Raw genomic sequence first — 18,743 nt, 5'->3', positions numbered from 1 at the left:
GTCAGAGCAGCTCACAGATTACTGCACCTGTACATAGCCCACCTGTAATTTAGCCCAAACAACTACCTCTTTCCCTACTGTATTTATTTTATTTATTTATTTATTTGGCTCCTTTGCATCCCATTATTTTTATTACTACTTTGCACATTCTTCCATTGCAAATCTACCATTCCAGTGTTTTACTTGCTATATTGTATTTACTTTGCCACCATGGCCTTTTTTTGCCTTTACCTCCCTTATCTCACCTCATTTGCTCACATCATATATAGACTTGTTTATACTGTATTATTGACTATATGTTTGTTTTACTCCATGTGTAACTCCGTGTCGTTGAATGTGTCAAACTGCGCTGCTTTATCTTGGCCAGGTCGCAATTGTAAATGAGAACTTGTTCTCAACTTGCCTACCTGGTTAAATAAAGGTGTTCTCAACTTGACCACCTGGTTAAATAAAGGTGTTCTCAACTGGCCTACCTGGTTAAATAAAGGTGTTCTCAACTGGCCTACCTGGTTAAATAAAGGTATTCTCAACTAACCTACCTGGTTAAATAAAGGTGTTCTCAACTTGCCTACCTGGTTAAATAAAGGTGTTCTCAACTGGCCTACCTGGTTAAATAAAGGTGTTCTCAACTAGCCTACCTGGTTAAATAAAGGTGTTCTCAACTTGACCACCTGGTTAAATAAAGGTGTTCTCAACTTGCCTACCTGGTTAAATAAAGGTGTTCTCAACTGGCCTACCTGGTTAAATAAAGGTGTTCTCAACTAGCCTACCTGGTTAAATAAAGGTGTTCTCAACTTGCCTACCTGGTTAAATAAAGGTGTTCTCAACTTGCCTACTTGGTTAAATAAAGGTGTTCTCAACTAGCCTACCTGGTTAAATAAAGGTGTTCTCAACTTGCCTACCTGGTTAAATAAAGGTGTTCTCAACTTGCCTACCTGGTTAAATAAAGGTGAAATAAATAAATAAAATAAAACATATATGGAAATCAGTCAATGTCAAATGTATTAGGCCCTGATCTATGGACTTCATTATGACTGGGCACGGTGCAGCCATGGAGGGGCCTAGGAGGGCATAGCCCCACCCACTGACGAGCCAGGCCCAGCCAATCAGAATGAGTTTTTCCCCTCAAAAGGGCTTTATGACAGAGAGACATTCTACTAGGTTTCATCAGCTGTCCTGGGTGGCTGGTCTCCTGAGGTGAAGAAGCCGGATGTGGAGGTCCTGGGTGGGTGTGGTCTGGTCTCAGTCTCCTGGGTGGGTGTGGTCTGGTCTCAGTCTCCTGGGTGGGTGTGGTCTGGTCTCAGTCTCCGGATGTGGAGGTCCTGGGTGGGTGTGGTCTGGTCTCAGTCTCCTCAGGTGAAGAAGCCGGATGTGGAGGTCCTGGGTGGGTGTGGTCTGGTCTCAGTCTCCTGGGTGGGTGTGGTCTGCGTGGTCTGCATTTATGGGGTCGGTTGGACGTACTGCCAAATTCTCTAAAAGGACGTTGTGTAGAGGAACTTACAGTTTGGTTACACCTACTCCTACACCTACTCCTACACCTACTCATACACCTACACCTACTCCTACACCTACTCATACACCTACTCCTACACCTTGGTTACACCTACTCCTACACCTACTCATACACCTACTCCTACACTTACTCCTACACCTACTCCTACACCTACTCATACACCTACTCCTACACCTTGGTTACACCTACTCCTACACCTAAACCTACTCCTACACCTACTCATACACCTACTCATACTCCTACACCTACTCATACACCTACTCATACACCTACTCCTACACCTACACCTACTCATACACCTACTCATTTGAGGGTTTTTCTTTATTTTTACTATGTTCTAATCCGGAAAATTTCTGGAACTTTGAAAGCTTCTTCAAGTGCAGTCGCAAAAACCATCAAGCGCAATGATGAAACTGGCTCTCATGAGGACCTCCACAGGAAAAGAAGACCCATAGTTACCTCTGCTGCAGAGTATACATTCATTAGAGTTAATTAGAGTTAATCCATGCCTCAATTGTCTCAAAGTTTAAAAAATCAGCTGCTCTTAATGTTTTGTAGACTCAGTGTAGACTACAGATAATCAAGTGCTATTTGCATGTGATGCATTTGCTCTGTTGATTTGTATATTATAGAGCGTGGCTTTAAGGGAAGAGTATGGTCACATCTAGACAAAAACGATTGTGAAAAATGAACAGAGAAAATGTGTATTAACACGGTACCTATTCATACAAGTATTTATTCATCATCTACATATTCATATTGAGCTTCTACGTCTGTGAACAGGAACGTATTATTTGGAAGAGAAAATATATCAGCTTATTGTTAAATAATTATGACGTTCTTTCCAATACAAAAAGTGGTGTAACTATTGTTTACAAACTGCGTTACCCACTCCAGTCAGCAGATGGCGATGAGCGTCTTTCAGGTGATGCTTCTTTCGTGACGTATAATGGACTGGACGGACGCTCCTTCAGGAACAACAAAGCGCCAACTCTTTCAACCACCTCGATAGCTTGCAAGACAACATACAACTGAAAGATTGACGCTTTAGACCATGTTAATGTACATTAGCTAATCTCAGTGTTGTAAACGCAGTTACGTTGACTTATCAACTGGTTCACTTTAACCTAATTTGCATGTTTAATTTGCAAACGTGTTAAAGATTGATACTGAGCCTAGCACTAGGCTAGTCGCTAATGCTACCGAGCTCGCTAACATCCCTGACCATGAGCTCACTAAACTACTCTTCCCTTGCTAATGAAGAGGGGGTCTGCAGTTTGGAGAAAGAATCTTTCAGAATGAAAAAGGAGGAAGAGGAGGATGTTATAGTGAAAGAAGAGAAAGAACCTTTTAGAGAGGAAGAGGATGCTATCTCAATAAAGGTGAAGGAGGAAGACATTTTGGGAGTGAAAGAGGAGGAGACAGAAGAAGCTTTCAGGATGATAAAGGAGGAAGAGGAGGCTATCACATTGAAAGAAGAAGAGGATGATATTACACTGAAAGAGGAAGATGGGAAAGAGGTTGTGGAAGAGGAGGTAGAAGCTTTCAGAATCAAAAAGCAGGAAGAAGAGAATGTAGTGAAAGAAGAGGAAGAACCTTTTGGAGTAAAAGAGGAAGAGGAGTCTATCTCAATAAAAGAGGAGGAAGATGTTTTAGGAGTGAAAAAGGAGGAGGAGTCAGAATATCCGATTACCATCAGTGAGTACTGTCTTAAAAACAGGGGTACAAACGATGCAATTGTTGAACTAATGTGGTTTTAAATGGGGGATTCTACTGAAGTTCTACACTTGAATATGTTGTTCACTACTGTAGGAATTGTTAAAGGTTCGATCTGCCATTGGTACATATTTTGGGGTCTTTTCAATTAGATTTATTGAATTCTCCAAAAGCACCCATTTTGTCGAACAACTCTTTTAACATTTGCATTTTAGGCCCCGTTCAGAGATATTAATGCCTCTTGTAAGACCCTTTGTGATTGTAATTGTAGATCATAAGTTTACCATCTGTTTGATGTTCTCATTCACACAGGAGAGAGACATGACTATGGTGGATCCTCTGGGGAGCCTCAACAACATCCTGATGCTGACGAGGCAGAGAAGAGTCTCTCCAGATCAGAACACCAGATGGTACAGCTTGGTTTGGTCTAGCATACAGCTTGCTTTATCTGGGTTCTGGGTTTCTGTTAAGCACTTTATGACAACAGTGACATCAGCATCCATAATGATATATGTCTGTGTCCCCTCTTTATGGTTACCAGGACAACGCTAGCCCTTCCTCCCTCCCAGAGTTCCCATGTCGTGCCTTTCCCGGAAGCACCTCACTGCTGGGTATGAAGAGGTTGTCTGTGCTGCTGGTGGACTGCAGGAAAACAACGGAGCTGAGTGGAACTGTGAGAGGAGGAGAAGAGAAGAAAGGATCAGATTTGACTCATCAGAGTAAGTGCTGTAGTTTAGTTTGAACAAATAAAATAGACCTGCCCACTGGTATCTGTTACCAGGACAACCAGCAGAGTTCTGTTAGTTGACAGGAAGATGGCCTTGTATCTGTTACCAGGACAACCAGCAGAGAGACTGGCGGATATGGATGTTATGAATATCGTAACACTGAAAAAGGATTCTGCCAATGAATAGAGAGAAACCAATAGACCATATAAAACCTTGATGAAAGTTAGCTTTACAGGGAAAGTTTCAAGATGATCTGATGTAAGGTGCTTGTTTTACAAAAACGTTTCCATAAAACATTATGGATTTTACATTGCCTGTCCCAGTCAACCCCCCTATCTTTACTAGACTGTAGAACAGGAAAACAAAACTCCAGAAACTTCAATTTGGCCTGTTTTAATGAATTAACTAATACTGGAGGAAAGCTGTGATCAGGCTGCCCACTCAAGCGAAAGCTTCAAACTGTAACTGGTGCCTACAACCTGGTTATCAATCAACCAACCAGGTTAGTGACAAACAGTAGAGGAATGAAATCATCAACATGGTTTGATCATATCTTTACTAATGCTGCAGAAATGGGTTTTAAAGCAGTATCCAGATCCATCAGATGTAGTGATCACAATATAGTAGCCATGTCTAGGAAAACCACCGTTCCAAAGGCTGGGACTAATATTGTGTATAAGAGGTCATACAATAAGTTTTGTAGTGATTCCTATGTTGTTGATGTAAATAATATTTGTTGGTCCGTGGTGTGTATTGAGGAGCAACCAGACACTGCCCTTGACACATTTGAAACTGCTTATCCCAGTTACTAATAAGTAGCACCCATTAAGAAAATGACTGTAAAAACTGTTAAATCCACGTGGATTGATGAGGAATTTAAAAATGGTATGATGAAGAGCAGTGGTTCCCAAACATTCATAGTTCCGTACCCCTTCAAACATTTAACCTCCAGCTTCCTCCAGCTGCCTGGCACCAGGGTGCTACTTTCAAATGTTGTTTTTTACATCACTGTAAGCCTGCTACACACACACTATATGATACAGTTATTAAACATAAGAATGAGTGAGTTTTTGTCAAAACCCGGCTTGTGGGAAATTACAAAAGAGCTCTCATAGGACCAGGGCACAAATAATAATGATATAATTATGTTTTTTTATTTAACCATCTTTCATATAAAACCTTATTTGTTCATCAAAAAATTATGAATAACTCACCACAGGTTAATGAGAAGGGTGTGCTTGAAAGGAAGCACATAACTCTGGCGTCGGGAGAAACTGTTTGCACGTTACCACTCCACTATGTCTCCCTGTCATGGCGTTTGCACCATCAGATACCAACATGTATTTCATGTATTTCACCTTAAGTTACATGGCCTTACTATGCTAATTCTGTAGCGATATTGTTAGAGATTTTGTTGGGGTGCCAGGCAGGTATTAACCTAGCTTTCTCAGCATGCTGAATCGGGTAATAGTGAATCAATGAACCTAGCTTTCTCAGCATGCTGAATCGGGTAATAGTGAATCAATGAACCTCGCTTTCTCAGCATGCTGAATCAGGTAATAGTGAATCAATGAACCTCGCTTTCTCAGCATGCTGAATCAGGTAACAGTGAATCAATGAACCGAGCTTTCTCAGCATGCTGAATCAGGTAATAGTGAATCAATGAACCGAGCTTTCTCAGCATGCTGAATCAGGTAATAGTGAATCAATGAACCAAGCTTTCTCAGCATGCTGAATCAGGTAATAGTGAATCAATGAACCAAGCTTTCTCAGCATGCTGAATCAGGTAATAGTGAATCAATGAACCGAGCTTTCTCAGCATGCTGAATCAGGTAATAGTGAATCAATGAACCTGGCTTTCTCAGCCTGCTGAATCAGGTAATAGTGAATCAATGAACCGAGCTTTCTCAGCATGCTGAATCAGGTAATAGTGAATCAATGAACCTGGCTTTCTCAGCCTGCTGAATCAGGTAATTCATAAAAAATCAAATAACTTCACAGATCTTCATTGTAGAGGGGGGGTAAAGATAGAGATTTTGTTGGGGCGCCGTCACGAGAATGTTTAATCCCAACAATCACGTAAACTTTAACCAGTTCACCCGAGGTTGGGGTTTAACAGAAGAACTAGACAAAGTCTCAGTCTGCAATAGGTCAATCCTTTATTCAGAGAACGTTCTGAAAATCAACAAAGACAAAGTCTCAGAATTCTGCAAAAGGTTCTGAGTTCTGAGATTTTTTTCAGAGTTCTGAAAATCATCCATTGCACATAGCCTTTTATACCTCACATTTGGTTTTCACATACACTTTATAAATGCCCCTCTTCTCTAACTCTCTCCCAATGTTCTACCCGTGTATATTGCTTATCTTATTCTGCCACATGTTCCATAATATTCTGCAAGCCTAACGGCTTCTCCCCTCCCTGGGTGGAGAGACCTCCTTCCTGTTATCAGTTTTACAGTGGTCACAAGATGTCTGTCCTCTTCTCCTTGAATGTCTCACCTATACTTCTGCTTACATAGTAACGTCCTAGTCTTGTCCGATACACACACATTATTAAAGCCTCATAACTCTAATACATTTCACACCCGTCATACAGTTTTAAGTTACCTTAAAGATGTCTATTCCTTTATCAGGCGCCAGGCAGGTATTAACCTGCTGAAAGGAAAAGAGTAGATTAGTGCTACCAGGCACATCAGTAGAAGATACTGAATAGAGTGGAGCCTGTTGGCCAGATAGCCAGTGGAGACTAGAGTGGAGCCTGTTGGCCAGATAGCTCGTGGAGCCTGTTGGCCAGATAGCTAGTGGAGACTAGAGTGGTGCCTGTTGGCCAGATAGCCAGTGGAGACTAGAGTGGAGCATGTTGGCCAGATAGCTAGTGGAGACTAGAGTGGAGCATGTTGGCCAGATAGCCAGTGGAAACTAGAGTGGAGCCTGTTGGCCAGATAGCTCGTGGAGACTAGAGTGGAGCCTGTTAGCCAGATAGCCAGTGGAGACTAGAGTGGAGCATGTTGGCCAGATAGTGTGGTGGTTAATTTCTTTACTATCAAATGAGGAGATACGAACTTATCACACCAAGTCAGAGTTATACTTAAACTACATATTTTAATAATAAGAGCTTTACAATACCAATGACTTGTCAACGACTCACCATTTTCTAATGATCCGTTGAGAGTGGCAAAACAAAAGTACAAAGGTCTTTTATAACCAAGATGCACCCCTTTCAACCTACATGACGAGCAACAGATACATAGAATGGCCACAAGGTTAAGATTTGTATGAAAGATATCTATAATACATAGCAAACAGCATCTGCTGTGTCAACAGTTTTCATTGTATAGACCAGTGTCTGGTCTCTTCCTGGTACGGTATAGAACAGACCTCATGTTCTCACACACACACAATAGTTAACAGAATACTCTATTAACTCATGTTCTCTGGAATGCTCTTTAGGTTTTATCACCCAAAGACATCGTAAAATCTCCTCTGTCAGTGTTATCTCATAGAGGCCCATCCTCAGTAGAACACACACACACAATAGTTAACAGAACAGTCTATTCTGTCGAATAAAACAACCATTATAATGCAATACAAGCGTTAATAATCATAATCTTGCAATTTCCATGACAACAGCCAGTGGAGAGAGAACATACTGTGGGGCAAAAATGTATTTAGTCAGCCACCAATTGTGCAAGTTCTCCCACTTAAAAAGATGAGAGAGGCCTGTAATTTTCATCATAGGTACACTTCAACTATGACGGACGAAATGAGAAGAAAAAAATCCAGAAAATCACATTGTAGGATTTTTGAATGAATTTATTTGCAAATTATGGTGGGAAATAAGTATTTAATAAGTATATACAAAAATAAAAAGTGTTGGTCCCATGTTTCAAAAAGCTTATTTCTCTCATATTCTGTGCACAAATGTGTTTCCATCCCTGTTAGTGAACATTTCTCCTTTGCCAAGATAATCCGTGGTTAAACCTCATAGCAAGGCAGTTTTATGATGTGGAGATTTCATTCACGTCTCTCTTTAAATAAACACTGTCTTTGGCAGGAGGAAAACCAACCTCGGAGGAACCAGAGACATCCAAACCAGCAAGACGACACCTCTGCTCCCAGATTGGAAAGAGTTTTACCAAGTTAGGAAGCCTGAAAAGACATGAGAGGGGACACGCAGAACCGAAGACTCAAAATTGCGCCCGGTGTGGAAAGAGTTTTAACCACTTAGGAAATCTGAAAGCTCATGAGCGAACGCACACACAGAACAGGCCTTTCCATTGCTCCCAGTGTGGAAAGCGGTTTAAGCGGTTAGACACCCTCAAAACCCACAAGAAAATACACACAGGGGAGAAGCCATACAATTGCACCCAGTGTGGAAAGTGCTTTATCCGGTCAGGAAGCCTGAAGGAACACATGAGACTGCACACAGGGGTGAAGCCTTACTACTGCTCACAATGTGGAAAGAGTTTTAACCATTTAGCTAGCCTGAAAAGACATGAGAGGATACACACAGGAGTGGAGCCACACACTTGCTCTCAGTGTGGGAAGAGTTTTAAGCGCTTAGACACCCTCAATGCTCATGAGCGAATACACTAGGGAGACACCATACCATTGCGCCCAGTGTGGAAACAGTTTTGGCCCTTTATAAAGCCTGAGGAGTCATGAGTGAATACACACAGGAGAGAAGCCTTACCACTGCTCCCAGTGTTCAAAGTGTTTTACCCATTTAGGAAGCCTGAAGGAACACCTGAGACTGCACACAGGGGAGAAGCCTTACAAAGACTGTGGGACATATTACTCATCACAGACACTTAAAAGTCATGTGAGAATCCACACAGGAGAGTATACTTACTTATCCTAGTGTGTGAACTCATATTTCACATATCATTGTCCATTGTCTTATATTGTTGACGGAGAATGTGTTTACTTGTTTATACCATGTGAAATTGAATGGTACAAAGTATACTCAAAAATATATTTGTGTGTTTTTATTAGAAAACATGAATTGAATATGGAGTCTGTTTGAATATAAAGAAGATCAGGTTCCTTCTTTTAAACTGTCCTTTTTTAAACTCAGTAAACTGAAACATATATATTTGTATGTTTTTATTAGAAAACATGAAGTGAATATGGAGTATGTCAGTTTGAATATAGAGTAGATCAGATTCCATGTGTTTAACCGGTCCTTTTTTAAACTCTTTATGTGTGTTTATCTGGGTGTGTCATTCCTCCAGCACTACAGATAATCAAGTGATATTTGAATGTAATGCATTAGTTCCATTGTTGACATCTGCATTGTTGACCCACTGATGATTTAATGAAATGAAAATGTTCAGACTGTAATGGAAAATGTTAATTGTCTGTGTGTCCACATAACTGAGTATGTGACTAACCTTGTGAAACTGTCCTATTATAATCTCCTGTTCTTGGGAGTATCATTCTGTGTTGCAAACCAGCTGCACCTGTGTCCTTGTATGAATAAAGTCCCGCCCAGGAACAGGAAACTATAAAGATATGTGCTCATCACTCAATGCTTCAGGAATTCAGACTGTCTACACTGCGCTGTGTAACTCTGTTATTCTCTCTGAGCTCAGAAATAAAGAATCTTGGTTTGACTTGGAGTCCAGCAGATCCTTATTTTATAATATCCACCACAACTCTCCCAAGGATTGCTGTTTATCATTGTCTCAAAGAAGAATTCCTCGTTCCACTTTTCTGGGGGAATTTACAAGCCTCCCACTGGTTGAATAAACATTGTTTCCACAAAAGAAATCCATGTGATGTTTGATCAATGTGAAAATCTGACCACCCCTCATCGCTGTCAAACTCTCTGTTCAGGGGTAGAACGACAGATCTGTACCTTGTCAGCTCAGGGATTTGAACTTGCAACCTTCCAGTTACTAGTCCAATGCTCGAACCACTCGGCTACCCTGCCGCCCCACATCATCATATTTGTTCAATCACGTGTCATGAATTAATTATGACATCATCATATTTGTTCAATCACGTGTCATGAATTCATTATGACATCATCATATTTGTGGGAAACTGTGTTTAAGTATTCTTTTTGTATTTTATTTGTCAAATGGCAGCCAAGCATCAATCATCATGTCACCAGAACAATACCATCAAAATGTATTGGAATTGAGCATCAAGCTCATCACATGTAGTTTCACCACCCTGTGAAGTTCATAACTTATTTCATCTGTAGCCTAATAAACTACATGGGTTCCCAAGTCGTAGTGGGAGGACCACACAACATATCATCATGTGACTCCAAGTTAACTAAGATATGATGGTTATTATATAAATATTTGCTCATAAATGAGTTTCCACCACCATTTCTCGTTTTTACATTTTTACTGACACAAAAAGACCCCACCATGTCAAATGGCCTAACAAATTGTCTGTCTGCATTTAGAAAAGTGTACAGGCATATCCTGTTTCCATCAGCCCGGTCATTACTTTTGAAATGGTTGGATCAATATCCACCTTCATGATATGGATGAAGCCTGATTTGGAATGTCTGAATAGTTCTATCTGGCTTCGTACACCTCCAATAATCCTGAAATTTCCATCTCTAACTATAACATTTTCCGACAAGATAGAAATGCTAAAGGGGGCTGAGTTACAATCTTCTGCAGAGATAGCCTGCAGAGTTCTGTCGTACTATCAAGGTCTGTGCCCAAAACAATTAGAGCTTCTACTTTTAAAAATCCACCTTTCCAGAAACAAGTCTCTCACCGTTGTCGCTTGTTATAGATCCCTCTCAGCCCTCAGCTGTGCCCTGGACACCATATGTGAATTGATTTCCCCCCATCTATCTTCAGAGTTCGCACTGTTAGGTGACCTAAACTGGGACCAGCTTAACACCCCAGCCGTCCTACAATCTAAGCTAGATGCCCTCAATCTCACACGAATTATCAAGGAAACCACCAGGTACAACGCTAAATGCGTAACAATGGTCACCCTCTTAGATATCATCCTGACCAACTTGCCCTCTAAATACGCCTCTGCTGTTTTCAACCAGGATCTCAGCCATCACTACCTCATTGCCTACGTGCATAATGGGTCCACGGTCAAATGACCACCCCTCATCGCTGTCAAACTCTCCTGACAACACATCAGCGAGCAGGCCTTTCTAATCGACCTGGCCCGGGTATCCTGGAAGGATACTAACCTCATCCCGTCAGTAGAGGATAACTGGTTGCTCTTTAAAAGTGCTTTTCTCACCATCTTAAATAAGCACGCCCCTTCAAAAAAAATGTAGAACTAAGGACAGATATGGCCCTTGGTTCACCCCAGACTTGACTGCCCTTGAACAGCACAAAAACATCCTGTGGCGTTCTGCATTAGCATCGAACAGCCCCCGTGAGATGCAGCTGTTCAGGGAAGCTAGAAACCATTATACACAGGCAGTTAGAAAAGCCAAGGTTAGCTTTTTCAAGCAGAAATTTGCTTCCTGCAACACTAACTCAAAAAAGTTCTGGAACACTGTAAAGTCCATGGAGATGTGCAACTTTTCAGTGAAGTCAGGAACCAATATACTCAGTCAATTAGAAAAACTAGAAATTCTGTTTTCAAACAGAAATTTGCATCCTGGAGCACGAATGGAGAAGTCCATGGAGAATAAGTGCACCTCCTCCCAGCTGCCCACTGCACTGAGGAAAGGAAACACGGTCACCACCGATACATCTACGATCATCGATAATTTCAATAATCATTTTTCTACGGCTGGCCATGCTTTCCACATGGCTACCCCTACCCCGGCCAACATCTCAGTACCCCCTGCAACATCTTTCCAAAGCCGCCTCCCCCCGATTTTCCTTCACCCAAATCCAGATAGCTGATGTTCTGAAAGAACTGCAAAATCTGGATCCCTACAAATCAGCCGGGCAAGACAATCTGGACCCTCTCTTTCTAAAGTTTGCTTTACCCCTATTACTAGCCTATTCAACCTCTCTTTCGTATCATCTGAGATCCCCAAAGATTGGAAAGCTGCCGTGGTCATCCCCCTCTTCAAAGGGGGAGACACTCTAGACCCAAACTGTTATACACCTATATCTATCCTACCCTGTCTTTCTAAAAATCTTCGAAAGCCAAGTTAACAAAGAGGTCACCAACCATTTAGAATCCCACCGTACCTTCTCCACTATGCAGTCTGGTTTCTAAGCTGGTCATGGGTGCACCTCAGCCACGCTCAAGGTCCTAAACGATATCATAACTGCCATCGATAAAATAGAGTACTGTGCAGCCGTCTTCATCAACCTGGCCAAGGCTTTCGACTCTTGTCAATCACTGCATTCTTATCGGCATACTCAATAGCCTTGGCTTCTCAAATGACTGCCTCACCTGGTTCACCAACTACTTCTCAGATAGAGTTCAGTTTGTCAAATCCGAGGGCCTGTTGTCTGGACCTCTGGCAGTCTCTATGGGGGTGCCACAGGGTTCATTTCTCGGGCCGACTCTTTTCTCTGTATATATCAATGTCGCTCTTGCTGCTGGTTCGTCTCTGATCCACCTCTTTGCAGACGACACCATTCTGTATACATCTGGCCCTTCTTTGGACACTGTGCTAACAAACCTCCAAACAACCAATACTGCCGTACAACTATCCTTCGGTGGCCCCCAATTACTTTAAAAAGCTAGTAAAACTAAGTGCATGCTCTTCAAGCGGTTGCTGCCTGCATCCGCCCACCCGACTAGCCTCACTACTCAGGAAGGTTCCGACTTAGAATATGTGGACAACTATAAATACCTAGGTGTCTGGTTAGACTGTAAACTCTCCTTCCTGACTCACATTAAGCATCGCCTATCCAAAATTAAATCTAGAATCGGCTTCCTCTTTCGCAACAAATCCTCCTTCACTCATGCTGCCAAACATACCCTCGTTAAACTGACTACCCTACCGATCCTTGACTTCGGCGATGTAATTTACAAAATAGCCTCCAACACTCTACTCAGCAAACTGTATGTAGCCTATCACAGTGCCATCCGTTTGGTCACAAAAGCCCCATATACTATGACCTGTATGCTCTTGTTGGTTGGCCCTCAATACATATTAATCACCAAACCCACTGGCTCCAGGTCATCTATAAATCTTTGCTTGGTAAAGCCCCGCATTATATCAGCTCACTGGTCACCATAGCAACACCCACCTGTAGCACACGCTCCAGCAGGTATATTTCACTGGTCATCCCCAAAACCAACACTTCCTTTGGCAGCCTTTCCTTCCAGTTCTCTGCTGCCAATGACTGGAACGAATTGCAAAAATCACTGAAGATGGAGTCTTATATCTCCCTCTCTAACTTTAAGCATCAGCTGTCAGAGCAGCTTACCGATCACTGCACCTGTACACAGCCCATCTGTAAATAGCACACCCATCTACCTCATCCCCATATTGTTACTTATCCTCTTGCTCTTTTGCACCCCAGTATCTCTACTTGCACATCATCATCTCCACATCTATCACTCTAGTGTTTTTGCTAAATTGTGATTATTTTGCCTCAATGGCCTATTTATTGCCTTACCTCTACTCTTCTACATTTGCACACACTGTACATAGATTTTTCTATTGTGTTATTGACTGTAAGTTTGTTTACGTGTAACTCTGTGTTGTTTTTGTCACACTGCTTTGCTTTATCTTGGTCAGGTAGCAGTTGAAAATGAGAACTGGTTAAATAAAAGTAAAATAAAAAATTAAAACAATTGACTCTGTACTGGTACCCCCTGTATATAGCCTCCACATTGACTCTGTACTGGTACCCCCTGTATATAGCCTCCACATTGACTCTGTACTGGTACCCCCTGTATATAGCCTCTACATTGACTCTGTACTGGTACCCCCTGTATATAGCCTCCACATTGACTCTGTACTGGTGCCTCCTGTATATAGCCTCCACATTGACTCTGTACTGGTGCCTCCTGTATATAGCCTCCACATTGACTCTGTACTGGTGCCTCCTGTATATAGCCTCCACATTGACTCTGTACTGGTATCTCCTGTATATAGGCTCCACATTGACTCTGTACTGGTACCCCTGTATATAGCCTCCACATTGACTCTGTACTGGTGCCTCCTGTATATAGGCTCCACATTGACTCTGTACTGGTACCCCTGTATATAGCCTCCACATTGACTCTGTACTGGTATCTCCTGTATATAGGCTCCACATTGACTCTGTACTGGTACCCCTGTATATAGCCTCCACATTGACTCTGTACTGGTACCTCCTGTATATAGCCTCCACATTGACTCTGTACTGGTGCCTCCTGTATATAGCCTCCACACTGACTCTGTACTGGTATATCCTGTATATAGTCTCCACATTGACTCGGTACTGGTACCCTCTGTATATAGCCTCCACATTAACTCTGTACTGGTACCCCATGTATATAGCCTCGTTATTGTTATTTCATTGTGTTACTTTTTTTTCTTTAGTTTATTTAGTAAATATTTTCTTACCTCTTATTTTTCTTAACTACATTGTGTGTAAGTGCTTGTCAGTAAGAATTTCACAGTCCTTAGTTAGATTCCAGGCTGTGCTTGTAAGAAGCATTTCACGGTCTACTACAGCAGTTGTATTCAGCATTTCACTGTCAGGTCGACACCTGTTGTATTCCTGTGACAAATAACATTTGATTTGAACTAAATATGGAGTTTGTCAGTTTCAATGTTACTGTCTTAATTAAATTAGATTTTTCAAATTCAGGCTGTGTGTGTTTATCTGCGTCATTCCTTGATCATTCCTTGTGGTCCTGTTGCTCAGTTGGTGGAGTATAGTGCTTGTTAAACCAGGGTAGTGGGTTTGATTCCTGTGACCACCCATATGTAATGTGTTTGCACACATGACTGTAAATCCCTTTGGAAGAAGTGTCTGCTATATGGCAGATTTTATTTTTTTATTTATTTTTTTTACCTTTATTTTACTAGGCAAGTCAGTTAAGAACAAATTCTTATTTTCAATGACGGCCTAGGAACAGTGGGTTAACTGCCTGTTCAGGGGCAGAACGACAGATTTTGTACCTTGTCAGCTCGGGGATTTGAACTTGCAACCTTTCGGTTAGTCCAATGCTCTAACCACTAGGCTACACTGCCGCCCCAGATATATCTACTGATTATACCAAACATTTGGAACAACTTCCTAATATGGAGTTGGACCCTCCCCTTTTCCCCTCAGAACAGCCTCAATTCATTGAGTTACGGACTGTTCAAGCTGTCGAAAGTGTTCCACAGGGAAGCTGGCCCATTTTGACTCCAATGCTTCCCACAATTGTGTCAAGTTGGCTGGATGTCCTTTGGGTGCAGGGGAGGCTCCTCAGAGGAGGAAGGGGAGGACCCTCCTCCTCACTGATTTTTTTTTAGATAAAACTATACTAAATATAATCACGTCACCAAATAATTGATTAAAACATACTATTTTGCATCCTCCTCTGGGTACATTGACTTCAATACAAAACCTAAGAGGATTATGGTTCTCAAGGCGTCCATAGACTTACACAGTAATTATGACAACTTCCGGAGGACGTCCTCCAAACCTATCCGAGCTCTTGCAGCATGAACTGACATGTTGTCCACCCAATTAAAGGATCAGAGAATTAATCTAGTACTGAAAGCAAAAGCTACAGCTAGCTAGCACTGAAGTGCATAACATGTGTTGAGTAGTTGACTCAAAGAGAGAAGAAGAAAAAATACAATAGTTGAACAGTTTTGAACAAATTATTTTATTCCAAAATGAAGTAGAAGCGAGAGAGAGATATTTAGTCATTTATTTTCCACTTTCAGTTTCACTTACTTAGCTAGCAAATGCAGCTATCTAGTTTAGTCTACTCAAACACTTGACCCAAACAGAGCGATGCTATGATTGTAGCAGGTTAGTTCTATTAGCTCTGTTGACTATGATGTTACTTTAGCTAATATGGTGACAACGATGTAGGCTGTGTGTTTCAGTTATGAAATGGTTTGGCTTGTAAATGTTTTCTTTCCTGGTCACATATAGCTGATGTGTTGTGCATTGAAGTACAGAAACAAAGGGAGAAGGTGATAAGAGGAGAGCACATAGATGCAAGAAGGAATACAACGTGTCTGTAATGAAAGTGACCTGTGTTTATGCATGATCAGGGGTGTATTCATTCCTCTGATTCTGTTGACAAACATTACATAAACAGAACAAAACCGGGATGAATGTCCAATAGAATCTCTTGTTTGAAACTGTTGGACTACTGATGACACCCAGCTAGATGTAGTCCAGAGTGTGCTAGGCAGTATTTGTCTCTCGACCAGTAGGCAGTATTTGTCTCTCGACCAGTAGGCAGTATTTGTCTCTCGACCAGTAGGCAGTATTTGTCTCTCGACCAGTAGGCAGTATTTGTCTCTCGACCAGTAGGCAGTATTTGTCTCTCGACCAGTAGGCAGTATTTGTCTCTCGACCAGTAGGCAGTATTTGTCTCTCGACCAGTAGGCAGTATTTGTCTCTCGACCAGTAGGCAGTATTTGTCTCTCGACCAGTAGGCAGTATTTGTCTCTCGACCAGTAGGCAGTATTTGTCTCTCTTTCATTCATAGGCAGTATTTGTCTCTCGACCAGTAGGCAGTATTTTTCTCTCGACCAGTAGGCAGTATTTGTCTCTCGACCAGTAGGCAGTATTTTTCTCTCGACCAGTGTGCACCTACATTCTCAACTTTCATTCATAGACCAGGTTGTAGCTCATGATGGTTACAGTGAAAATGTGAGTATCATGTAGTAGCCTAAACCCGTTCATTGAACAGGGTGAATGGAATATGAATGACAGTCATCCAATATGCTTGTGTAGAAATAAGGCAATGCTCATGAAAAACAAATGGTCCTCCCTCATCTGAAACGGCACTGACCGCCACTGTTTGGGTGGTGGACCATTCTTGGTACACATGAGAAACTGGTCAGTCTTTGTCATGGAAGGAGCAGGTGTTCTTAATGTTTTGTCTACCCAGTGTATGGCACTACAGATAATCAGAAAATCAAGTGCTATTTTCATGTGATGCATTTGCACTGTTCTTTACAGGATGGTTTGTATCTTACACTGATTGAAGTGGATAGCATGGTCACATATCGATTAAAACTAATGTAAAAAATTAACAGAGAAAACACACATTAACACACTACCTATTCATATAAGTATTTAATCATCATCATCTACATATTCATATTAAGCTTCTACGTCTGTGTACAGGAAATTATCATTTGAAAGACGTAAGAGAAAATATATCTGTTTATTGTTGAATTATTATGACGTTTTTCCAATACAAAAGTGTCGTAACTGTTTCCAAACTGCGTTACCCACTCCAGCCAGCAGATGGCGTCTTTCAGGTGATGCTTCTTGTGTGACGTATAATGGACTGGACGGGACGCTTCTTCAGGAATAACAACACGGCTGCTCTTTCAACCACCTCGGTAGCTTGCTAGCCAACATAAGACTGAAAGATTGAGGTTTTAGACATTATTAATGTACATTAGCTAATCTCAGTGTTGAAAACACATTTCTGGCGACGTATCTACTGGTTAACTTTAACCTAATTTCATTGTACAATTTGCAAACTTGTTAAATATTGATACTGAGCCTAGCACTAAGCTAGTCGCTAATGCTAGCTAACATCCCGGACCATGAGCTCACTAAACTACTCATCCCCTGCTAAAGAAGATGAGGTCTGCTGTTTGGAGAAAGAAGCTCTGGCTCTGAACATTGTCGTGAAAGATGAAGAAGAGGAGGATATTACAGTGAAAGGAGAGAAAGACGCTCTGGCGCTGAACATTGTCGTGAAAGAAGAGGAGGAGGATATGACAGTGAAAGGAGAGAAAGAATCATTCAGAATGAAAATGGAGGAAGAGGAGGCTGTAATAGTGAAGGAAGAGAAAGAACCGTTTCGAGAGGAAGAGGATGCTGTCTCAATAAAGGTGAAGGAGGAAGACGTTTTGGGAGTGAAAGAGGAGGAGACAGAATATCTGATTAACACCAGTGAGTACTGTCTTCAACAGGGACACAAACTATGCCGTTGTTGAACTAATGTGGTTTTAAAGGGGCATTCTACTGAAGTTCTACACTTGAATATGTTGTTCAGTACTGTATAAGTTGTTAAAGGGTCAATCTGCCATTGGTACATGTATTTTGGGGACTTTTAGATTATGTATTGAATTATCCATGTGGTCTATATTAAACTGCACCTCATCTAATGCAACAGGCTTTTAAAATTCAATATTGGAGCATAATTTCTTCATAAAATATTGAAGGGATGCAAAGTACACCTGTTTCAACTCATATTTGCATTATATGCCCAGTTGAGATATATTAATGCCTCGTCTAAGACCCTATGATTTTAAAAGCAAGTTCAATAATATATCCCATTTAGCAGACGCTTTTGTCCAAAGCGACTTACAAGTCGGCTGGGGCCACTACTTTTACATATGGGTGGTCCCAGCGGGAATCGAACCCACGACGCTTGGCGTTGCAAGCGCCATGCTCTACTGACTGAGCCACACAGGACAGTTCAATAAGTTCAATATCTGTTTGATGTTCTCGTTCACACAGGAGAGAGACGTGACTATCGTGGATCCTCTGGGGAGCCTCAACAACATCCTGATGCTGACGAGGAAGAGAAGAGTCTCTCCAGATCAGAACACCAGATGGTACAGCTTGGTCTGGTCTAGCATACAGCTTGCTCTATTGGGGTCTGGGCTGGGTTTCTGGAAGCACTTTATGACAACAGTGACATCAGCATCCATAATGATACGTGTCTGTGTCCCCTCTTTATGG

The 18,743-nt window shown here is 41.6% G+C and overlaps 1 protein-coding gene across 1 annotated transcript in view; it reads left to right on the top strand.

The window, feature by feature from the left end:
- The first annotated feature begins 17,356 nt into the window (after positions 1-17,356).
- The window catches only part of LOC135525867 (gastrula zinc finger protein xFG20-1-like), a 33,991-nt gene continuing 32,604 nt past the window's right edge, over positions 17,357-18,743 (top strand). Inside the window, 2 exon segments of the mRNA XM_064953809.1 lie at positions 17,357-17,948; positions 18,519-18,616. Coding sequence (XP_064809881.1) covers positions 17,597-17,948; positions 18,519-18,616 — 450 coding nt within the window. The 5' untranslated portion in view covers positions 17,357-17,596.

This window comes from Oncorhynchus masou, chromosome 5, assembly GCF_036934945.1.
Source record: "Oncorhynchus masou masou isolate Uvic2021 chromosome 5, UVic_Omas_1.1, whole genome shotgun sequence".
Classification (NCBI taxonomy): Eukaryota; Metazoa; Chordata; class Actinopteri; order Salmoniformes; family Salmonidae; genus Oncorhynchus; species Oncorhynchus masou.
This window is presented reverse-complemented; position numbering and strand designations above follow the sequence as displayed.